This window comes from Centruroides vittatus, unplaced genomic scaffold (genome assembly GCF_030686945.1).
Source record: "Centruroides vittatus isolate TY-2023 unplaced genomic scaffold, ASM3068694v2 contig_3343, whole genome shotgun sequence".
In the NCBI taxonomy this organism is placed as follows: Eukaryota; Metazoa; Arthropoda; class Arachnida; order Scorpiones; family Buthidae; genus Centruroides; species Centruroides vittatus.
Window position 1 is genome coordinate 279,467 of NW_027122147.1, and position 22,186 is coordinate 301,652.

Consider the following 22,186-nt stretch of genomic DNA (forward strand, 5'->3'; position numbering starts at 1 on the left):
CAAATTATCATGGTATTTCATTGATTTGTATATAATACAATTATTCACAAAACAAACCAATCAGCAAACAGTGGCAATTTGTCATTGCACTGTACTTTCCTTAAATTTATGTTTGTTTTGTGTAATTTTCAAAAAATATATCATCATGAATGCTATAGGAAATGTCAATTTCACTTGGCAAGAAATAACTAATAAATGCATGAACAGAGTGTGGAAGAAGTTACGGCTGAAAATATCCAAGAATTCTCAATGAGAAGAGCCTATCACTATATAACCTAATTGATACAGCAGGACTAGATGAAGACAAGCAGGATATTGAGGAGTTACTGCAGGTTACGGGTGAGAGCTGGTCGCTGGTTCTCACCAACGATGATCTTCAAGAACTGAGGAACAAGGAATTCATGTAGATGTACTGGAAAATAGTAAGTCTAAAAACGAAGAACCCAAAGAATTTCTCTACAGATTTCCTTAGTAAAAGTTTGGTAACCAAACCGAAATCGTTGATCAAATTGTAGCGATGATCCAGATTTTAAAAGAAGTGCAAAAGCAAAATGTGGCATTTTGGATGCGATCTTCTGCTACTGACATTTGCTTAAGGAAAGAAAAAAAAAGCGTTAAATGAAACTACACGACTTTATCGCAAAAGCAAGAATTTCAGAAAAGCCAGGACTTTCATCACAAAAAATGAACTTCACATTTCTGTGTGCATACATTTGTGTGTTATTTAACATATATTATGCAAATTAATATAAAAATAACTTAAAATTAAAGTAAAATCTGTTTATTTTTGGGTCGCAAATTCCCCTTTCCCAATTTACACTGTTAAAATTACCTCATTTAACGCTATTTCATTTAGTGCTTTATCGTCTAGGAACACATCCCCCGCATTAAGCGGGGGTCTTACTGTAGCTAATAATTTTTAATTGTATTGCACATGCTATAATTTGAAAGTGCATGGAATGCTGTAAATCATTCTAGAATCTATTTCTACATTCAATTTTTTACTTCTTTCAAAATGGCAATGAGAGAAGATGCTTTACACTTACAGTGTACAACGTTTACACATTAAAGAAAACATTAGGAAAAAGTTTACTGTAAACCATTTTACAAATGAAGCACAATACAACTTGAACCTCATGCCATATATTACATAAAAAGAAAGTAAATATATACAGAGTGCAGTATTTTCGCTAGTGCTTTCAACTAACTTATTTTTGTCATCTTCAGGCAAACAAAAATTTAAAAATAGAACACAATATTCTAATGTAAATGGAACAAAAATCATTTAAATTGAAATTAAAAGTCACTATGAGCATGATCAAAATTCGATTACACAAGATATTGAAATGTCATGGATATACACCCATGTCAAAGATGTGATGGCGGATGCATATCACTGTTTAGCCGTTTAGATAGGGCAACTCATGTCAAGCATGTGAGTGTTGCAAGGCTCCAAGGTTGTTGTAAGGAGAGATTTCCATACGAAAACGAGTTCCTGATTGTTGCAGTATCTGAGTAGCATTGTTTGAGCCAATAACGGGTTGTAGTTCTGTTTGAGCACTTTTTTGTGAGCTCCGTGGTATGCTTTCTTTTCATCACGTCATCCTGGTGCTCGGCTAGTTGGCTAGCAAGCTTTTGTGTGAACATGAGGTACATTGGCCTCATGTTCACACAAAAGCTTGCTAGCCAACTAGCCGAGCACCAGGATGACGTGATGAAAAGAAAGCATACCACGGAGCTCACAAAAAAGTGCTCAAACAGAACTACAACCCGTTATTGGCTCAAACAATGCTACTCAGATACTGCAACAATCAGGAACTCGTTTTCGTATGGAAATCTCTCCTTACAACAACCTTGGAGCCTTGCAACACTCACATGCTTGACATGAGTTGCCCTATCTAAACGGCTAAACAGTGATATGCATCCGCCATCACATCTTTGACATGGGTGTATATCCATGACATTTCAATATCTTGTGTAATCGAATTTTGATCATGCTCATAGTGACTTTTAATTTCAATTTAAATGATTTTTGTTCCATTTACATTAGAATATTGTGTTCTATTTTTAAATTTTTGTTTGCCTGAAGATGACAAAAATAAGTTAGTTGAAAGCACTAGCGAAAATACTGCACTCTGTATATATTTACTTTCTTTTTATGTAATATATGGCATGAGGTTCAAGTTGTATTGTGCTTCATTTGTAAAATGGTTTACAGTAAACTTTTTCCTAATGTTTTCTTTAATGTGTAAACGTTGTACACTGTAAGTGTAAAGCATCTTCTCTCATTTTTGTTTGCCTGAAGGTGACAAAAATAAGTTGACTGAAAGCACTAACAAAAATAAAAAACTGTTAATGCTGCACTCAGTATATATATTTACTTTCTTTTTATGCAAATGAAGGACTTTCAAAACAGATTTTATATACATACATAGTGCACTCTTCAATTCAAAGAAAAAAGGGGTCTAGTAGAAAAGTGAAAATTCTAATGAAAGCCAAATCAGAAGGCTTAAAGAGGAACTTTAAAAACAGTGACCAGGTTTCAATTCATTCTGTAGCCCAGAAACGAAAGTTCATATAGTTGGTTCCATGAAGCTTTGAAAACAAAAACACATATTAAATATCAAAAGAAACAAGTAATTCTAGACAGAACTAATAAGTAAATATCACTGGCAAGGACAAAGTCTGGAGGATTAATCCAAAAGTTTCCTGAAAAAGTTCTTTATTTTGGATGATGAATCTTCACCCTCTTGGATTTGACAATCAATAGTAATAGTGAATTTTATACCAGTGATATCTTCTCTACACCTTTCAATATAGCTTTCTAAGAAAAAGAAATCTGAGAATAAAATTTTGATTTTGATTGCAATGAGACTGAAAGGATTGAGTCAAGTCCTAATCAGAAAATCAGATTTTGTTATGAATGCTCAGCAATATTTAAATGAATGTATACAATATCGCTTGATTCCTTACATTCAAAAGAACTATTCTCAAGCAGAACAAGTCTTATGACCTGATCAAGTATGTTCCTGTATGCCAAAATCATACTGGATTATCTATGACAAGAAAACATAACCTTTGTCAAAAAGAACAACCCTGCAACATGCCAGAAATTAGACCAATTAGCAATTTTTAAGATAGCTATTTACAAAAATGGGTGAAAGGCACAAAATCATAAATCAGCTGGTCAATTGCATAAAGTACTGTCTGAAAAATATGAACTAGTCTTGTGCAGAAACTTGAAATGCACACCCAAAATTAAATCAACTGCATTCAACAACAGGGACTTTTAAATTCACAAAAATAAAATAAAATGTACAGCTTTTTATTACCTTTCAAATGACTATTTAGTTCATAAAAATTTCTTTTTTTCAAGATAAAAACTACATTACACAACTTGTGCAATTTTTTGACACCCATTATTTTTGATAAATCTAAAATTTTACTTAAAACAGTAAAAAAAAGGTTGGTTGGAGTTGGAGTTTATGGCACAAGGGTCTAGGCAGGCCAAAGAGTACCAGATATAGCCAGGTTTGTTGGGTCTTAATATGTATGTTCTAGTTTTATATATAGGTTTCTTGCCTTCAGATATGCCATTGTAGGTTGAATTTGTCTGTTATCATCTAGTATATTCCATAGAGCTTGGTCTTCTTATATATGGTGTCGAAGGTATCATTCTCCAGTTATTTTATACTGGGAACACGTCTTTAATATATGTTGGATAGTAAGTGGGGGTTTGGCATGTTGAGAATATTGGTTGGGTATCCTTTGTTAATATAGTTATGTGTTAATCTTGTGTGACCAGTTCTTAGATGGGCAATACAGACAAAAGTACTATTTCTTCTTTCTGGTTTTCCTGGTGGCTGGTTGTCTATTTTATTAACTCTGGTTTAATGGTGTGTAGTTTATCATTGAGTTGTTTGTTCCAGTCCTCTTGCCATTTGTTGTATATATACTTGTTGATACAGCTGTATAAATCTTTATATACAGTCTGAAAGTTCTTGCTTGGTTTCTGTCGTCTTGTTTTGCGAGTTTGTCTGCAGTTCCATTTCCTTGGATTTCAGTATATCCAGGCAGCCAGTAGAAGGCTATTGTATTTCCTGCATGTTTAAGATGTTGGAGTAGGTATTGTATACTGTTGAGTGTTTGGTGGTCTGTTATCCTACAGTTATTAATTTCTTGTAGTGCCCTGAGTGAGTCTGGATACATTATAGTCTGTCTGTAGTTATTCTTTGTACATATTAGAGAGCCACGAAAATTGCAAACAGCTCTACAGTATAAAGTGTTGTTTCTGCAGGCAGTCCTGCAGATAGGCAGCCTCAATACAGACAAAAACTGCTCCTAAAGTTGTTGATTTTGAGCCATCTATATATATGAATATTGTGTCATTATCTGTGTTCTTTGAAGAATTGTTGATATACAGAACCTGGAGTCACTGCTTTTGGTAACTCTAAGTCAAAACATATATCAGCAGCTGAAAAGAGCCATGGCGGGGTATTGAGAGTCCAGGGACTTGGATATACAAGTGGAAAGTTTATTGCTTGTAGTCGGTATGCAAACGTATAGAAATTGGAGGTTTGTATGAGGGCTGATGGAGGAAAGCTTCTTGAATTGATAAGATTGTTAGCTGATGTAAGAGCAATATCTATATATATAGTCACTTTAATCCAAAAATCCTTTTTGGTTGATGATCTCACAGCACTTCTGGTTAGAAAATTAAGACTTTATTGCACAAATTAAAAACAGGCTACAAATGCATTTTGGGTTGTTGTAAATCTACAACCCTCTTCAGTGCTATTAAAAAACAACAGTATAATTAGAAACCCAACATTACTTATATATTGTAAAAAATTTTTACAACAACCACTTACATGTTTCATAGGAAAAAGACATAAAAATTCCATTTTCACATTTGTATTTTCCATAAATATACATTTAAAAAACAAATATCGGATTAAAATGACTATATATATTTATATTTGAATATACAGCATCCATATTACATTAAGAGGGATATCTGATGGCTTTGGAGTTTCAGGTATAATTGTAACATGAGATGCAATCTTCTCAATTACAAAGGTGGTTCCATTGATTCTGCATATAAGCTTGGTATTGGTGTGGTTCAGAACAGTCCTGTGCCCTGTATGGTGAATTGGATCAAGCAGGTGAAGTCTTGATGGATTTGCAAATGTATATACTTTACTTCCATAGTCTAGTTTTGCCGGTGTAAGTGCCTGGTAGTTTTCCAGTTGGTTTCGCAAAAAGCAGTGTGTGAGGTTTTCAATATATTCATTGCTTGTGTACACCAGCTCTTTAAGTGGGTAATATGAGGATTAAATGTAAGAGATTTGTCCAAGATTACACCTAAGAATTTGGTTTCTGTTTGAACTTTTATTTGTATATTTCTGGTTTCTGTTTGTTGCATCCAGATGTAGTCCTCTGATTCTATAAAAATGTATGCAAATTGTTTTTGTTGTTGGGAATGTAAACCTATTTGACTGTGCCCAGAATTCCAATTTATTCATTGTCAGTTGTAGCCAGAGTTCAATTGAGTACTTGCTGCTGCACAATGTATTTGTAAGTCATCTACATACACTGACCATTTTATATGGGGTGGTATTAGTTTTAACATTTTATTAACTCATAAAATAAAGAGTCATGGAGAGAGAATGGAACTTTGTGGCACTCCTTGTTCTTACTGGAATTTGATAGTGTATTTCCAATTCAAACTTGAAAGGACCAGTTTGTCAGGAATCCCTTTATAAATGCAGGTAGGTTTCCTTTTAGTCCAATATCATATATGTCTGTCAATATGTCATGCCTCTATGTTCTGTCATATGCCTTTTCAATGTCAAAGAACACCAATACCAAATGGTGACAACAAAGAAATGCCTCTCGAATGTCTGTTTCAAGGAGAAGGAGCTGTTCTATTGTTGATTGGTGATGTTGAAACCTCCCTGTATTGAGGATAGGCTATTATGTTCCATCAGATACCATCTAAGTCTAGCATTTACCATCATTGCCATCACTTTGCTCATACAGCTTATTAGGGCTACTGGCCAGTAATTTTGTGGATTTGTTGCACGTTTATTTGGTTTCTGGATTGAAATTATTATTGCTTTCTTCCAGGAATGTGGGTATGTCTGTCCTGTTCATATTCTATTAAATATATCCAGTAACAACGATTGTGGAGTGCCGGTAAGTTTTGGAGCAAGGCATTGTGGATAGGCTGTTATACAAGTTTGGTTACTGTGTCACCAAACCATATTGGTATTTTGTTCAGCTTTCCCTGCAGAATCTAAAGTGATTGAATTGTATGCAAATGTTCTGCCAAAGCAGTTTGCTATTGCTTGTTTGTCTGTTATAACAGAGGTTGTGTTCTGTCAAAATTGAGATCTGTGGGGTACAGGAACTTCTCCTGATTGCTTGAATGCCTTTCCACAACTGTCGATCTGCTGTTTTTCCTAATAGTGTGATAAACTATGCCCAGGATTCTTTTTTCTTTTCTGATAGATCTTCCTGGCATTTGCTTTTGCCTTCCTAAATCTGATGTAGTTCTCTTCTGTTGGGTGGCACTTCAACTTGTGCCAGGCTCTGTAATGAGCTAATTGTGCTGTTATGCAGTTCCAGTTCCACCACGATTTGTACTTTTGGTCCAATTATTCCAAATTGTCAGTATTTGCAATTGTCTTCTGGACTGCTTCTAGTATTGTCTCTGACATTTTGTATTTCTTGGTCTATTGATTGGCTCCTTTCTGTAGTTATTGTTAAGTTAGCAAGTTTGGTAAATTCCTGCCAACAGGCCCTTTAAATTATTTATCTGGGGGCTGTGTTTTCTAGTGGCTGATCCTCTATGTGACTGAGGATTATTGGAAAGTGGTCACTGCCTCTGAGATTTGGAAGTTTCCATTTTGGTTGAATAAAAATATAAGAAAAATCCAAATATTGATTTCAATACTGCTATCTGATACTGTGAGTTTTCTTTACTGAAATACTGGTATTGATAAAACCCTTCAGTATTGCAATGAAAGCATGCCTATGGAAGCAGCAATTATTCCATAAGAACAAGTTTGTAATTGATTTAAAATCTGCATATAACTTATACTCCCTTTCAAACTGTATTTTAAACATTGATAACCCATGGATTATACATGCAAAAATATGTCACTTTTCTCATACCATCGCAGAATGTGAACCATCGTAATGTTAACTTTTATATGAAATTTACTCAGCTATCTTCATTATAAACACATATGTTGAATAGAAAATTAATTTTAATATTAAAAAATTCTGATAACACCTTTATTAAAACTGAAAGTTTTGTCATTAATTAGTTATAAATTATTCAAAGAAACAGACTATTTGACAAATAAAAATATAAAAATATTATTTTTTATATTTTTTATGCATTAATAATTATATACTAAATAAATGATAATAGCTTTATTTTTTTCAGATAAAGAAAATACTCTCAACACTTTCTTTGTATTTTTTTAAAAATGTGTAACAGTGTTCTCCATAAGTCAGTTATATCTGATAAAAATATTTTTGTTTTATTTACAATTATTATAAATTATTAAAAATAACTGTATTAGAGACCAGTATACAAATCAGTGTTATAATGCAAGTATTGTTTTGTTGTAATTAACTGAGGTTTGTAAGAATAGCAGCCAGCTAACATTATAGCTCTACCACCTAAAATTTTTTCCTATGAAAACACTGATAAAATACAAAATTGATTTTTTTTAATGAGAAATTAAGCCATAGAGTTTTATGTTTTTTGATCACTTAACAAGGAAACATTAAGCAAAATTTTAAAATACAGAAATTTTAAAATCTTGTTACATAATTTTATTTACAAGAATAAAAAGATTCAATATCAGCTTAAACTGATATTAAATATTTTAATTCTATTTAAGGTCATAACTATATTCAGGCAAATATAGTATATTAAAAAAAAAAACATAACTTATGGTTTAAATTTTATGTACAATACATCTATGTAATCATTATATTAAATGAAAATTATAATTTGCATTTAATAAAATAATCTATAATTTACAATTCATAATTAAAAAATGTATGATAAATTCTATGTCAAAACAATCAAATTCTGTAAAACTTGCTCTCTTCTCAGATTTTGATCAGTTTCAGAAGTTATATTTATACATGTCACAATTATACAAGATCTGAAATGTAATTGTAATATAAATATAACAAATTTTTTATTTTATTGACATTGATTAGTCATTTAACATAAGAAAGTTGTTTTTAAAACCAAATTTATTATAAAAAGAAATACACTATTAGAACTAGTCTTCTAAATAAAAACAATTGGTGTATCTTACTTTTGATCAACAGTTCCAGCTTTTGTATGAGTTTAAATAAACAAAAATTGAAGGGCTTGTAAGATCATCATCAGAAAAAAAGTTCTTTCAAACAATGCTAAATGTTACATATTCCAAAAACATTCCAGAAATGTAAAGAATTAATTGATTTTTTTTTCTTCACTTTCTAATTAAAACAAATTTGTTCTATTTAGATTTTAGCTAGCCTATTACCAAATATAAAATTTGAATTTATACACAAACACATGTAAACTCTTAGGTTTATATGAAATATGTATATATATATAACTGATTTGAAACATCACTATTTCAAAATTTTTCAAAATATTTTGTGCTTTATCACAAGCATTTTAATAATTTTCCCCATTGTACTAGATATTTGTGAGTAAACTATTACATATGTACTGTACAATCAGCAATATTTTAAGTTACCCAATAAAAAAGAATCATAGTAAATACAAAAATATTTAAAATTACATATAAAAACTTATTTTCACATTATTCCATATGGAAATAAATATATTTCTAAATTTTGCATTGTCATAATGCAAATATGCCCATTATAAGGTTAAAATAGTTATGATAAAACATACTTTGAGTATGATTAAAAGAATAATAAAAGTGCTTTAATTTAATTTTAAAGATATTTATTACAGAATAGCTCTTGTGCTGCACATATACAATCTACAAAATATGTAGCTCTGAGACATAGCTACCCTTCTGACCACAAAATATGGAAACATTCAGGAACTATAATTTACTCCTAGTGCTCCTATTAATTTACTTTTAAATGTGAGATTTAACTTCAACTTTTTTCATTAAGTTACTTGAGCTATTTATCTCGTTTTTCAAAATTTCATATTATTCTCACACACATTAAATTCTTCACACTTTTACTGATTTTAATCAAACTATTCATTTTATTCAGTTTTCACATAGAACAGAAGTCTGATTTCCAACTGTATATATTCTTTTATTTGAAAATTTAAAGCTATTTTGATATCTATATTAAAAAAGCAAAGTTGTCCTCTATATGTACAGTACATATGAAGGATAAAAACTACCTTTTTTTATTAAAAAGCTACAAAAAATTTATAGTTTTACAGTCAAACTTGATTTACAAACTTAATTTGTTCCTAAAAGTTGTTTGGAAACCGATTTGTTCTCAAATCAAAACAAATTTTCCCATAAGAAACAATGTAAAATGGATTAATCTGTTCCCAAACCCAAAGAAAGATCTGTTTTTTACTTTGTTAGCTTATTTCTTGCATAAAATGCCTATAAAAGGCAATATTATATTATATATAATATTACTTCATTTATATTTATTCTACATATATAACATTAAAAGCAAAACGTTCCTTCAAGGGTAACTGAAACAGAAACAAAAACTAACACTTTACAAAGAAGTACTATAAACAGAGACTCAACTTTGGCTGCCAAGATGAAATATAATGAAATCTATCAACACTGAAAATAAGTACTTTGTCAATGCTTTGAAACATTGAAATAAAATCAATTGAAATGCAATTTTAATTTATTTATTTTATTTTAAATTTCGGTATAAAGGCAGTTTTCATTATTAGTTTTAGTTTAATTAACTGGCTACCTAGTATTAATAAATATTAAATATTATTATAATAATATTTATTATATTATATTAATAAATTTTTGTCATTTAATTTTACTTAAGCATATTTAACACAAATTCTTGAATGCCATTTGTATTACGTGAATGTCAGTTAATGCAGTTTACATTAATTAATTTGATTTAAATTCAACTGTGGTACATACCGAAAAACAAAAATAGTATCTTTCTCACATGCACACTGAAATGTAATTTAAGTAGCAACATCACTGATGATTCATTACATGACAAAAGGCAATCTTGACACCACTAACTTCTGAATCAATAGGTTCTGTTGTTAATCGGTCAGGTTGTCAACTTTCTTCAACACAGGAAATATAGGGAGTTCACAGTCTGTGGACAGTTCTTGGTGAGTAGCTTGTTCAGAAACAGAGTTATCATAATAAGGCATTCAAATAAAGCATTCAAAATTTTGTTTGTAAACCGAATTGTTCGTAAACAGGGACATTCGTAACCCGAGATTTGGTTGTATTAAAATTAAAAACACTTATCCAATATATTACTAAGAAATTTCTGAGTATAACCATTCTGCTTATAGAGCAGGACATCTTCCAAAATTGTGAAAATGGCTTATCTGGATGGAAATGTACTGACTCATAAGAATGCAGGAAAGTACATATTATAGTTGATGTTGAGTTGTCATTCCACTAACCTGCAATATATGCATTACAATAAGTTGGTAAATGTTTTAAAAGCAATTTTAGTATGCTAAATCAAAGTTGATGCCAGAAGTGTTGTGACTCTCACACAAAAAAGTTAGAAGGTGGTATATTTACAAATCTAGATATCAGAAAACTTTTCTATGATGCTGCATTTGAAAGTATAATAAATACAACAGAAAAAGCAATATGGCAAGTTTTTAAAGATAATGTTACAAAGTGTTTTGATAATATTGGGACCTTGAATAAGTTCTCGCTGTTTTTTCGTAAAAATTAATGCTTTATTTAAAAAAAGTCATACAAAACATGTTACTGAAAGTATTGTCCATCACTAGCCACTACTTTCTCCCATTGTTCTGGCAGCATTTGAATTCCACGTCGGAAAAATGATACGTCTTTTGAGGCTATCCAAGAATCAACCCAATTTTTGGCATCTTCATAAGAATGGAAGTGCTGCTCAGCCAGGCCATGTGTCATCGATCGGAACAAGTGATAATCGGAAGGGGCAATGTCTGGTGAATACGGCGGGTGGGGTAGGACTTCCCATTTAAGTGTTTCCAAGTAGGTTTTCACCGGTTGTGCAACATGTGGCCAAGCACTGTCATGTTGCAAAATCACTTTGTCATGTCTCTGCTCGTACAATGGCCGTTTTTCTTTTAATGCTTGGCTCAAACACATCAATTGTAGTCGATAGCGATCTCCTGTGATGGTTTCATTCGGTTTGAGCAGCTCATAATAAACTACACCTAGCTGATCCCACCAAATGCAGAGCAGAAGCTTTGAGCCATGGATATTCGGCTTTGCTGATGATGTTGATGCATGGCCAGGCTTACCCCATGATTTTCTACGCTTAGGATTATCGTAGTGAATCCACTTTTCATCCCCAGTCACGATACGATGCAGAAAACCTTTCCTTTTCTGCCGTTGAAGCAGCTGTTCACATGTGAAAAGACGCCGTTCGACGTCTCTCGGCTTCAACTCGTACGGCACCCAATGTCCTTGCTTTTGAATCATTCCTAATCCTTTCAAACGTTTTGAAACTGTTGTATGATCAACTCCTAATGATTCTGCAAGTTCAGCTAGCATCTGACATGAGTCTTCATGAAGTAATGCCTCCAATTCCTCGTCTTCAAACTTTTTCGGTGCGCCAGAATGTTTTTTATCTTCAATGTCAAAATCATTATTTTTGAAGCGTCTAAACCAATCTCTGCATGTTGTTTCCGACAGAGCATGGTCACCGTAAGTCTCAACAAGAATTCTGTATGCTTCAACTGCAGATTTTTTTTGAATAAAATAGTGAAATAAAATTCCCCGCAAATACTCTTTTTTTGGCACAAAATGCAACATTTTTAACACCACGAGAAAAAAAGTTGTTAACACTTCGGCAAAATGACATATACTGATTTTCAAGGTCGCTTATTGTACTTCCTTACAGATGCGTCACCATCTAAAAATACACGCACACAGTTCTAGTAACACCCCCTGCTGTAAAACAGCGAGAACTTATTCAAGGTCCCAATAAGAAAGATCAAAATTACAGAATAACCAAACACCTTTATCATTGCCAAGAAAGTTTATTTAAAACAAATGTTTTAAATAAACAATCCAAATTACACAAATATTGTAAACAAACTGCTAGACACATTCAAGAATCTCATTTGCAATGAGTTTGAAAATTTTCTTACAATCTCATCTGGATTAGTTTCCCAGAAATTTGAGTAAAGAAGTAGTGCATAGAGTCTATTAAGATGTAAAGGAAATTGAGAGATAATATTAATGACAATGGAAAATCAAAATTCTTAGGTTACTGTTAGCTGATTACTTAAACAAAAGATTCCAATAGGTACACACAGAAAAAAGGAAGCAAGAAATGGGTTTGTTTTTTGTTCAGAAAACAAAAACAAACCATTACACCGACTTTAATGACTATTGAAAACTATTACAGTAAGATAGAAATATTTTTTGTTAATTCTATACATTCCATATGGTAGGTTTTATTGAGTGAAAATGTATATATACAAATGAGTAATTATTTATTATGACATTGTCATAATGCCAGGCTGGAATTTTTAATTAATTTAATTTAAAGTATATGCTCTCCACCTCAAATTAGTACTGTAGTGTCTTGCCCCTGTAAATCATACTTTTCTGTTAGTAATGGAGTCAAGTTGGTCATCTATCTTAACTCTTTTCAGCAGAAGTTTTTGAATTGAAATAACATGGAGTTCTGGTTTTGATTGGAAGTTCATATATAGTTAATCTGGGCCTCCTGCCCCTAAGTTTTTCATATCTGGTCTTGAATTTCATTTATCTAACACTGTTCTCAAGATTAAAGACAGACAAACAAGCAACAGATGCATGACAGTGGAAATTTATAGGTCTACAATTTTTTCAAATTGAAGCCCAACAATTTTTTCAATAATGTTTCCCATGAATATCAGTATTACTGTTTTGTAAGGAGTCCTTACATGATAAAAAAATTCATCTTTTTTTGTATTGTACATTCAAATTATATAAAATCACTGTTTATTCATGAAATAATCACAAATTTAAATCTGCAAGTTAGTATTATTAAAAATCTAATCTTATTTTCTCAAAACTATTGAACAAACTTAGTTATTCAAATTTTTTTATCTTATTTCCATTAAATTTTTCCTTGTAATTTTTAAAATAAATTTTTAATTCTACTGTATTAAGATATTTTAAATTGTTATTCATTTTTTACACTGTGATTGTTGTTTATTTTATTTTTGTTCATATTTATGTAAGTTTTTTTCAATATTTAAAATGTATATAAAAACACTACAATAAAGAATTCCATTTCTAAAATTCATAATTTCATTATATAAATTAATTAATATATAGTGTACTGTAACTGTAAAAAATTTTCAATAGATATCAGAAAAATTTTAATTCCATTCATCTGACATTACTTGTGCATGTAATGTGATAGCTTCTAAAAAATCATTTCAAATGTGTTAGTCTACAAAATACTGTTCTTTTGGAAGTATCAATACATGTAGATCTCACTAATGTGATGAGTTTCAGACTGTTGCCATTAATCAAATATCACCTGAAAACAAATCATTTTCTCACTTACCAATGCATATAAAAGCTTAAAAATATATTTAAACTATCATTTATTAAATACACAATAGTACTAGGTCTACATAGAAATGATACAAAAGTAAAAATAATGAACAAAAAGTTCCTGAAACCCACTTATGAGAAGAAAGTGCTAAAAGTAATAAAAAAAGCACCTTATTAGCAAAGTGCCTTAAAATAGCAAGGAATGCCTGTATTTTTATTTATTTATTTACAAGAAAATACAGTGATGACACAATAACAATGATAGTTGACCCCCAAGTAACAAACAAACAAGAACCCTGTAAAGATAAAAATAAGAACATTGAGCTTCTTTTCCTTAATAACTGTATACATATAAACTTGACATTGAGCCTTCTTTTCCTTTGCCATTCAGCATGCTGAATCTTTTTTCAAAATCTGAGATGCAAGCAAATTTTAACTTGAGTGATTTGGCATAAAAATATCTCATTTTCATTAAAAATTTATACGAAAAATAGATAAAATCTAAATTATAACTTAACAAGCTTCAGTCTTTAATAGATGATATTTGTAAATAATAATAATAATAATAATAATAAATAATCTATAATAGAATGAAATTTTCTATAAATATTTAAAAATTAGTTTCTGTACATTTGCTACAATTACTATTGCTTATAAAATTATTATTTACTATAACTAGCATAAAATTGCATATCTATATTTGTATACAATTACCAGGGTCAACAAGAAGGAATGAGCTATAGATTTTTCCCCAAATCTAGAGAAAATTTAGGAGTGCATAGTGGTTTTTACCCTTATAAAATTAATTTTATTTTTACTAAAAGAAAATAAAATCTTTAACACTGCTTTTAATTAATAAATAAACATTTACACATTTCATTTGTTTAAAATACCATGAAAAGAGAGGCCTATTCTACCTCCAGGTCTCATACAAGCTCTAGATGGCCCAGACAATTACTATTGCTTATTAAAATATTTGTCACTCTAATCCTCAAATTATTAGAACCTACATACATAATTTATAAAAATAAAATAACTTTTTATTTTCTAAATACCTGATAAGATCTAATAATGGCCTGTACAGAAAGATGATCATCAATGTCTCGAGGTGCTATATGAGAAGTATCGGTTGGAGTCAAAGCAGCAGTTGGAGCTTGTGGAATGGTTGCAGGCCAAGTTGGTACAGGTGCAGTACCAGCTGCTGCAGGTACATAATAAGGCATTCCAGGGGGAAATGGATAATACGGCATAGGTGGGGCAACAGTAAATGCAGGTGGGCTTTGATATGCTTGTCCAGGTTCAGCACCTTTTGTTGTACTTTTAAAGAAAGTATCCCATGACTAAAATTTAAAAATATATTAAATTATTATATATGAAAAATAAAGAAAACTATTAAGATAATAAATAAATGTAATTAGTTAATAAATGAATATATAAATCTTTTCAACACAATAATTAATTTCAATATACCATTATTATTTTTAAAATTAAAAAATATCAAAGAAAACCAAGAAAAAGGTAATAAAATAATATTCTTATTTTTACAGGCATCTTCCACTTAATATTTTCCTATTTAACATTTTCCTAAAAAAACATCTTTTACTTTTTAATACCCAAATGTCATAAAAGCATATATATCTCTCAATATGATATTTTTTGGCAAATGTTTATAAAATAAAAATTTATATTTATACCCCATGTTACATTCCAAATATAACTGGTTCGAATGTTACAATAACATGTACTAAGTATCCAGAAATAAACTATGCATCTCAAGTAAGGCTGGAGTAACATAACAGAATCATATCATATCAACACTTCCTACAGCAGAAAACCTAAACATGCTTTCAAGTTGTCACTAACAGTAGTCAGTCAATTCTCCAATTTACAGAAATGTCAAAGACATTGTTAAGAATGTGTTAAAATTTATTCCTTGTTTTTTTACTGTAAATTTTCTCTGCATCTTTAAAAATATCATTTTATTGTTGTGCACTATTTGTCAAGCTATATCATAAACATACTGTTTGTAGTATTGCATACAGATTGTCTATGTTATTACATACAAAGAAATTGTTCATTAACAACTATATTCACAATCAGAAGGCAACATATTTAAATTAGGATATAAAATGCTTATAGTTCTTATATTGTGTTAGAAAGTTAATAAAACCTTACATAGACATTGTGTTTTAGTTACATTTTCAAAAATTAATCAAGAGTTTTGTGTTGAGCATAACTAAATCATTCAAGAAATAAAATTTTATTGATAATAGTTAAAAGGTTTTAACAGTCATTTAAACAGTGCATTAATGTCAACTAATAATTCAACTATTAATTTAAGTTTTGAATTTTGAATTAATAATTAGGAATTTTAATTACTTTTATTTATTATTTTTTATATCATATTTTATATATTTTCATTTATCATGCTAAAGTATTAGCCAAACTATAAAAAACAAAATTCTGATTTTTAAATATTTTCGGCTTTGTCCTAGAATCTGTTCAGTTTGGATAATGTATTATGTCAATTTAGCGTCATGTCATTTTTAAACTTGTTCATAGTAAAACTGAAGAAAGATAATGTCAGACAGACATCAAAGTGAGTGCAGAAGAATGTGTATGCATGTACATTTTCTAAACAAAATGAACAGGGAACTAATAATAATAGTAATAAATCAAATAATATCAAATTAACAGTTAGCCACTATCATAAAATTTAAAGTGACCATACCCATTATTCTGAATGTCTGATAATAGGAAACAATCTTTTTGAAATTCAATATTAATCACTCAAAACACAATTTTAACAACCTTGAGAAATGTCAGTTTTTGGAAATATCCAGTAAGGAATATTTCACTGTATTGCAAAAAATAAATAATAAAATAAAAACAAATTTTTATTCCTTTTTTAAAAGAACTAAAAATATGAAGACAATGCACAGGTTAATAAAAATTATTCCTCTGTCCTTTCATAATTTTATTTTTCTGTAATAATAATTTCTCTTTAAATTTTGAATATAGTTGATGTTGATTTTAGTGGATTGTCTTTTAAAGATTAAGAATTTGCTTAAAAGTGGTGCCGCTAGAGACTGCCCACCTGTAAGGTACAGACCCAACATCAGGCTGTGGCAACAAGCCAGTTGGTCAACTCCTGTTGCAACCCAAAGATCAGAAACGTCACTTTTAGAATCATTGTCGAATGCTAGGGTGTACCCCAGAGGCGACATACATTGGTCACACCTGAACAGCATGAAAAATTTGCAAAGGCTACAAGTTCAAGGGCGGGACCGGCTAAAGAATCACTACACTCAACATTGGAACATTAACTAGGCATAGCCATGAGCTCGCTGATATACTTAAATGATGTCGTGTGAGCATTGCTGCCTGCAAGAAACACGTTGGAAGGGAGAGAAGTCACGTGACATTGGTGATGGGTTTAACCCTTTCCATGCTGAAAACCTTTAGCATTAAGTAAATAGGTGGAATTCATTATGCAACGCATTTTTGCATTTTTGGGTAATTTTTTAAATCGCGATATTTCGCTTCAATATCACGCTATATTCAATCTGTTTTTTGTGTTTGATTAAAAACATATTACAGTTTACGATTGTATAATTTTTAGTTTTATACATATTTAAAATAATATGAAGTTTACGAACAAATTTGAAGGTTACGAACAAAAAAAAAAAATTAATTTACAGAGAATCGCTGAACTTTGTACATCTGTTAGATAGAAACATCTGTCCTCTATTAAACAAAACAAACCGCAGCTTTCTACCTAGAGCGGGGGAGAAGTTATTGCCATTATTCACACTATGTCTCTAATTACTTAGCTGGGAGAGTAGTCGATTGTTATCGTGAAGCGACACCGATTAGTCAGCTGTACGACTGTGTCAGTCGTAGAGCTTTGCTCTTACTTTTGTAAAATAATTAAATGTATTCAAAATATATATGAATTCATTTGACAAAAATTTTAAAGCCAAATTAACAGCGCAAACACCTTCCATAGACTTACTATAGGAAGGTGGAGTTTCCCGGGAATATTTATCGCTAGATAGTTTTAAAAACATATTTACTCGCCTAAATATTGTCAAATTAGCTAATTTAATGTCTAAGTGCATTAAATTAGTTAATTAGAATTAAAAATCGATTTAAAAAGCGAATTTACAGTGATTGTTTACATTTTACTTCGAAGGTTGGAGGCGGGGCTTTTCGCGGCAATTTTTTCGTTTCATAAGTCTGTGATTAGTTAAAGTAACGTCAACAAAGACAGAAGAGACTCAATAAAACTGTAGAAGGAGTTTCCCTTTGATTGTTTTCAGCCAACTGTGTAGTTAACTGCAAAGATTTACTGTAGAATAGTAGGGGATGTATTTACCAAAATATTTATGGCCCAGGGGTGGTAACAAAACATTTATTGGCTTAAACAAAGTCAATCAACACACTGAAGAGCGAATCAAAGCTAAGATCTCTGGAAAACTCGAATATAGCACAAATTAATCGAATTTTTTAATTGTTACCGATCAGTAAGTTTTGCATCACCGATAAACGAAGAAGTCACGTGATACACACCGATCGGTAGCTAACCGCATGGAAAAGGTTAAACTTATGTACTATGGCAAGACAAACCAGCGTGGCATCACCTTGGTCGTTAGCTCTGGCTTGTGTGACTGCGTAGCAGAAGTAAATCATCATTCCAATCGCTTTATGTCTGCTATCATTGACATAGGCACTCGCCGACTGCGTATCTTCTCGGCATATGCTCCACAAACAGGATGTGCTGAGGAGGAGAAGGAACAGTTTTAGTGGAATCTACATGACCACATGGCATTGTGCCCTATGGAAGATATGTTCATGGTGTGTGGTGACTTAAATGGCCACGTTGAGAGGGCCAAGGAGGGTATGATTTCCATGGTGGCTTTGGATATGGTACACGAAACAATGACGACTGTCAAATTCTTGACTTAGCAGAAGCTAATGACCTTGTTGTCTGCAACACTTTTTTTCAAGAAATGCACAGATCATTTAGTTACCTACACCAGTGGAAACAGCTGCAGCTAGATCAACTACATGCTGGCACGGAGACGTGACTTCAACGATAGTGTCACTGATGTAAAGGTCATTCCATCCAACTGTCTGGCCCCACAGCATAACTTGCTAATCATCAACATGAAGATCACCACACAACATCAGGGCGGCTGCATGAGAGGGCCAATGACATTTAATTGGTGAAAATTGCAGAAACATGAAGCTGCCATGATCAACAGCATTACCTTCTCCGAAGCCAACGGATCCGCAATTGACGCCATGTAGAATGCGCTCCACGACTCCATTACCACAGCTGCAAAGACAACCCTTGGTGTCAAAAATTTAGGTAGTCAGCACATCAATATGCAGACACAACTCTGGACAAAAGAAGTACAACAAAAGGTGCAGGAAAAGAAGATAGCCTTTAGAGCTTGGTTTGCAAATAAGACCAGTAAAAACTGGCAGCAGTACACTGTATCCAAACGGGAAGCCAAGAGAGCAGTGGCTGCAGCGCGGGCTGAATACCATCGAGATCTTTACAAACAACTTGACACACAGGAAGGTGACAACATCTACCAACTGGTGAAAGCACAAACGAGGGCTGCACAAGACATTGAGCACTACATGTGCGTGAAGGATAAGAATGGATGGCATCTGCGGGATAAGAAGGAAATCTTGAGCTGTTGGCGCGAACATTTTGATGAGATCTGAAACATCAAATTCCCACATCCACCAATTCCTGAGGGTCAGCCTTGCACTGGGCCGGTCCTTCAGATTTCAGTGGAGAGGTGTCCGTGGCAATTAGAAGTACGAAGAACCAGAAGGCCCCAGGACCAGATGACCTGCCAGCCAACATCTGGAAGCTCAAGGATCTGCACACCAAGGCTACAACTTGGCTAACTGCATTTTTCAATGCTGTGGTCATCACCGGCCAACCTCCGACAATCTGGTCCACAAGTATCACTGTACCAGTCTTCAAGAACAAGGGTGATCCAGCAAAATGCTCCAACTACCGGCCAATACGCCTACTCTCTCACACCATGAAAATCTTTGAACACATTATTGACTGACGTCACACTAGTTGACACTGATCTGAATGATCAGTGTCGACTAGTGTAGCTTTGTGAGGGACTGTGAAACTACCGATGCAATCTTCACAGCTTGCAGGTTGATGGAGAAACACTGGGAGAAAAATAAACCACTACATGTTGCCTTCCTCGACTTGGAAAAGGCCTTTGACCACGTACCCTACCAGTTCATTTGGTATGCACTCCGCAACCACAAAGTGCCTGAAGACCTCATCAGCTGGGTCAGAATGCTGTACACAAATACCAGCAGCCGAGTGAGTTGCGCAGCTGGTACATCTGACAACTTCCCAGTGAATGTTGGCGTTCATCAGGGCTCTGCACTGTCGCCACTGCTATTCATTCTTATCATGAACATTATCACAAAGACTACACAGAGCAATGTGCCTTAGACACTACTTTATGCCGACGACATCATGCTTGCAACCACCACTCGAGAAGAGCTACAGTGCCAGGTGCAGGCCTAGAGTGACCATCTGAGTTGTTTTGGCTTGTGCCTTAACACCAAGAAAACCGAATATCTAGAAATGTTTCCAAATGTGGGCACAATCCAAGTCAATGGTGATAACTTGTATAAAACGCACACTTTTCACTACCTCAGCTCAACCCTACAGAGTAACAGAGGCATTGACGACGAGGTGTGAGCGAGAGTGAATGCAGCATGGCTACAATGGAGAGAAGTCACTGGTGTTCTCTGCGACAAAAAGATGTCTATGTACTGTACCTAAAATCAAAAATCTATCAGACTGTGATACAACCTGTCGCTCTCTATGGTTCCGAATGTTGGCCATCAACGAGAGCAACCAAACAGCGTCTCCATTCCATGGAGATGCGCATGGCTCACAGGATGCTTGGTGTTTCCCTCCTTGACCATATCACTAATGACACAATATGCCAACAATTTGACATTGCACCCATTGAGGCAAAAATGGGAGAGAGAGACACCTGCGCTGGTTTGGCCACAAACGACGATCAGCCCCAGATACAGTTGCCAAAATTGCCTACCACCTAGAGGTGAACTGCTGACGACCACGCGGAAGACCAAAGCAATGAAGGCAAAATGCTATCAATGCAGACCTAAAGGCTTTGCACCTGAACCCAGACAATGCACTTGATCGAATAAAGTGGCATTCGAAGATCTGAACAACAGACCCTACATCTGTGGGACAATGCTAAGAAGAATTTCTCTTTTGAAACAGGATAATAATAAAAATAAGATAATTAGGGATAGACCAAACAGAAGTTTTTGGCCAAATACTGAATAATTATTCAGATATACTCTGTCACTATTGCCAAATGCCGAATATTCTTGCCTTTCTGACTAGTGAATACGAAATATTCAGCCAAATATCACCTGATTTATTTGGAACTGCCTAAACAGAAGACTTAGACTAAGCATTAGAATAAGATGGAGAGCAATGTTTTCTACTCAATAATAAAAATTAATAATAACTTTTAAGAAACAAAAATGTATATAACGATGTAAGAAAAAGTAATAAATTAAATCTTGCCATTGAGTCCATCATTTTTTGGCAGTCCCACTAAGTAGAGTATTTAGTGAATGTACTGTACAGTGTGTTCAGCAATGCTGAAAGTATTTATGACAACCAGCACAAAATCATTTACTTCCTATGAATGCATTAATGATTTAAGAAACATTAATATTTCTTCATTACAACTTATCATTCTTCAATTGTGATTATTAATAAATATTTGCTCATGATCATTTATTAAAATTACATTTATTTTGAAAAGGAATAAATAATATTTTTAAATATCTGAGATTTTAAATGTTATTTTCATTGTAATTTGTGTTTTATTTTTTTTCTTCCTTTTCTTTCTCAGACTAAAATGAGATTATTTGGCCAAATAGTTTGGCTTTGGATTCATCAGGTTCTGCTGTATTAAAAAAATTTCATTAAGTTAACATTGAAAGTGACATTTTATTTCCTACTAGTAGTATAAAAGCAATGCACAGGCTATTCCAAGATCTCGTCAATCATATATCCTTCTTACATTATTTTTATAACAAATAAATAAGTAAATAACATTAAGTTTTCCTGAATAATTTTGAGAGAAATTATTAGAAAATTACAGAAATATTTTTTGTAATTAGATACAACTGTGCATTTATAACTTTAAAAAAAAAATTTCTATCCCAATATGATATCTGTTATTTATCCTATTATTTCTCAAACTATTAAAGATGATCCATAACAAATAAAGCTAACATAACCTTAAATGACAGTATCCTATTTTAGTACAACAGATAATATATAAAAATATTTTGATACAAGAAATTCTCTTATTCTAAGCTAAAATATATGT

General features: G+C 32.4%; 1 protein-coding gene across 2 annotated transcripts in view; it reads right to left on the reverse strand.

Moving 5' to 3' along the window:
• The window catches only part of Ogdh (oxoglutarate dehydrogenase Nc73EF), a 110,061-nt gene that overhangs the window by 75,975 nt on the left and 11,900 nt on the right, over window positions 1-22,186 (reverse strand). For both annotated transcript variants that reach the window (XM_067268752.1, XM_067268750.1), the window contains exon 3: window positions 14,801-15,085. In XM_067268752.1, coding sequence (XP_067124853.1) covers window positions 14,801-15,085 — 285 coding nt within the window. The remainder of the gene's footprint in view (window positions 1-14,800; window positions 15,086-22,186) is intronic.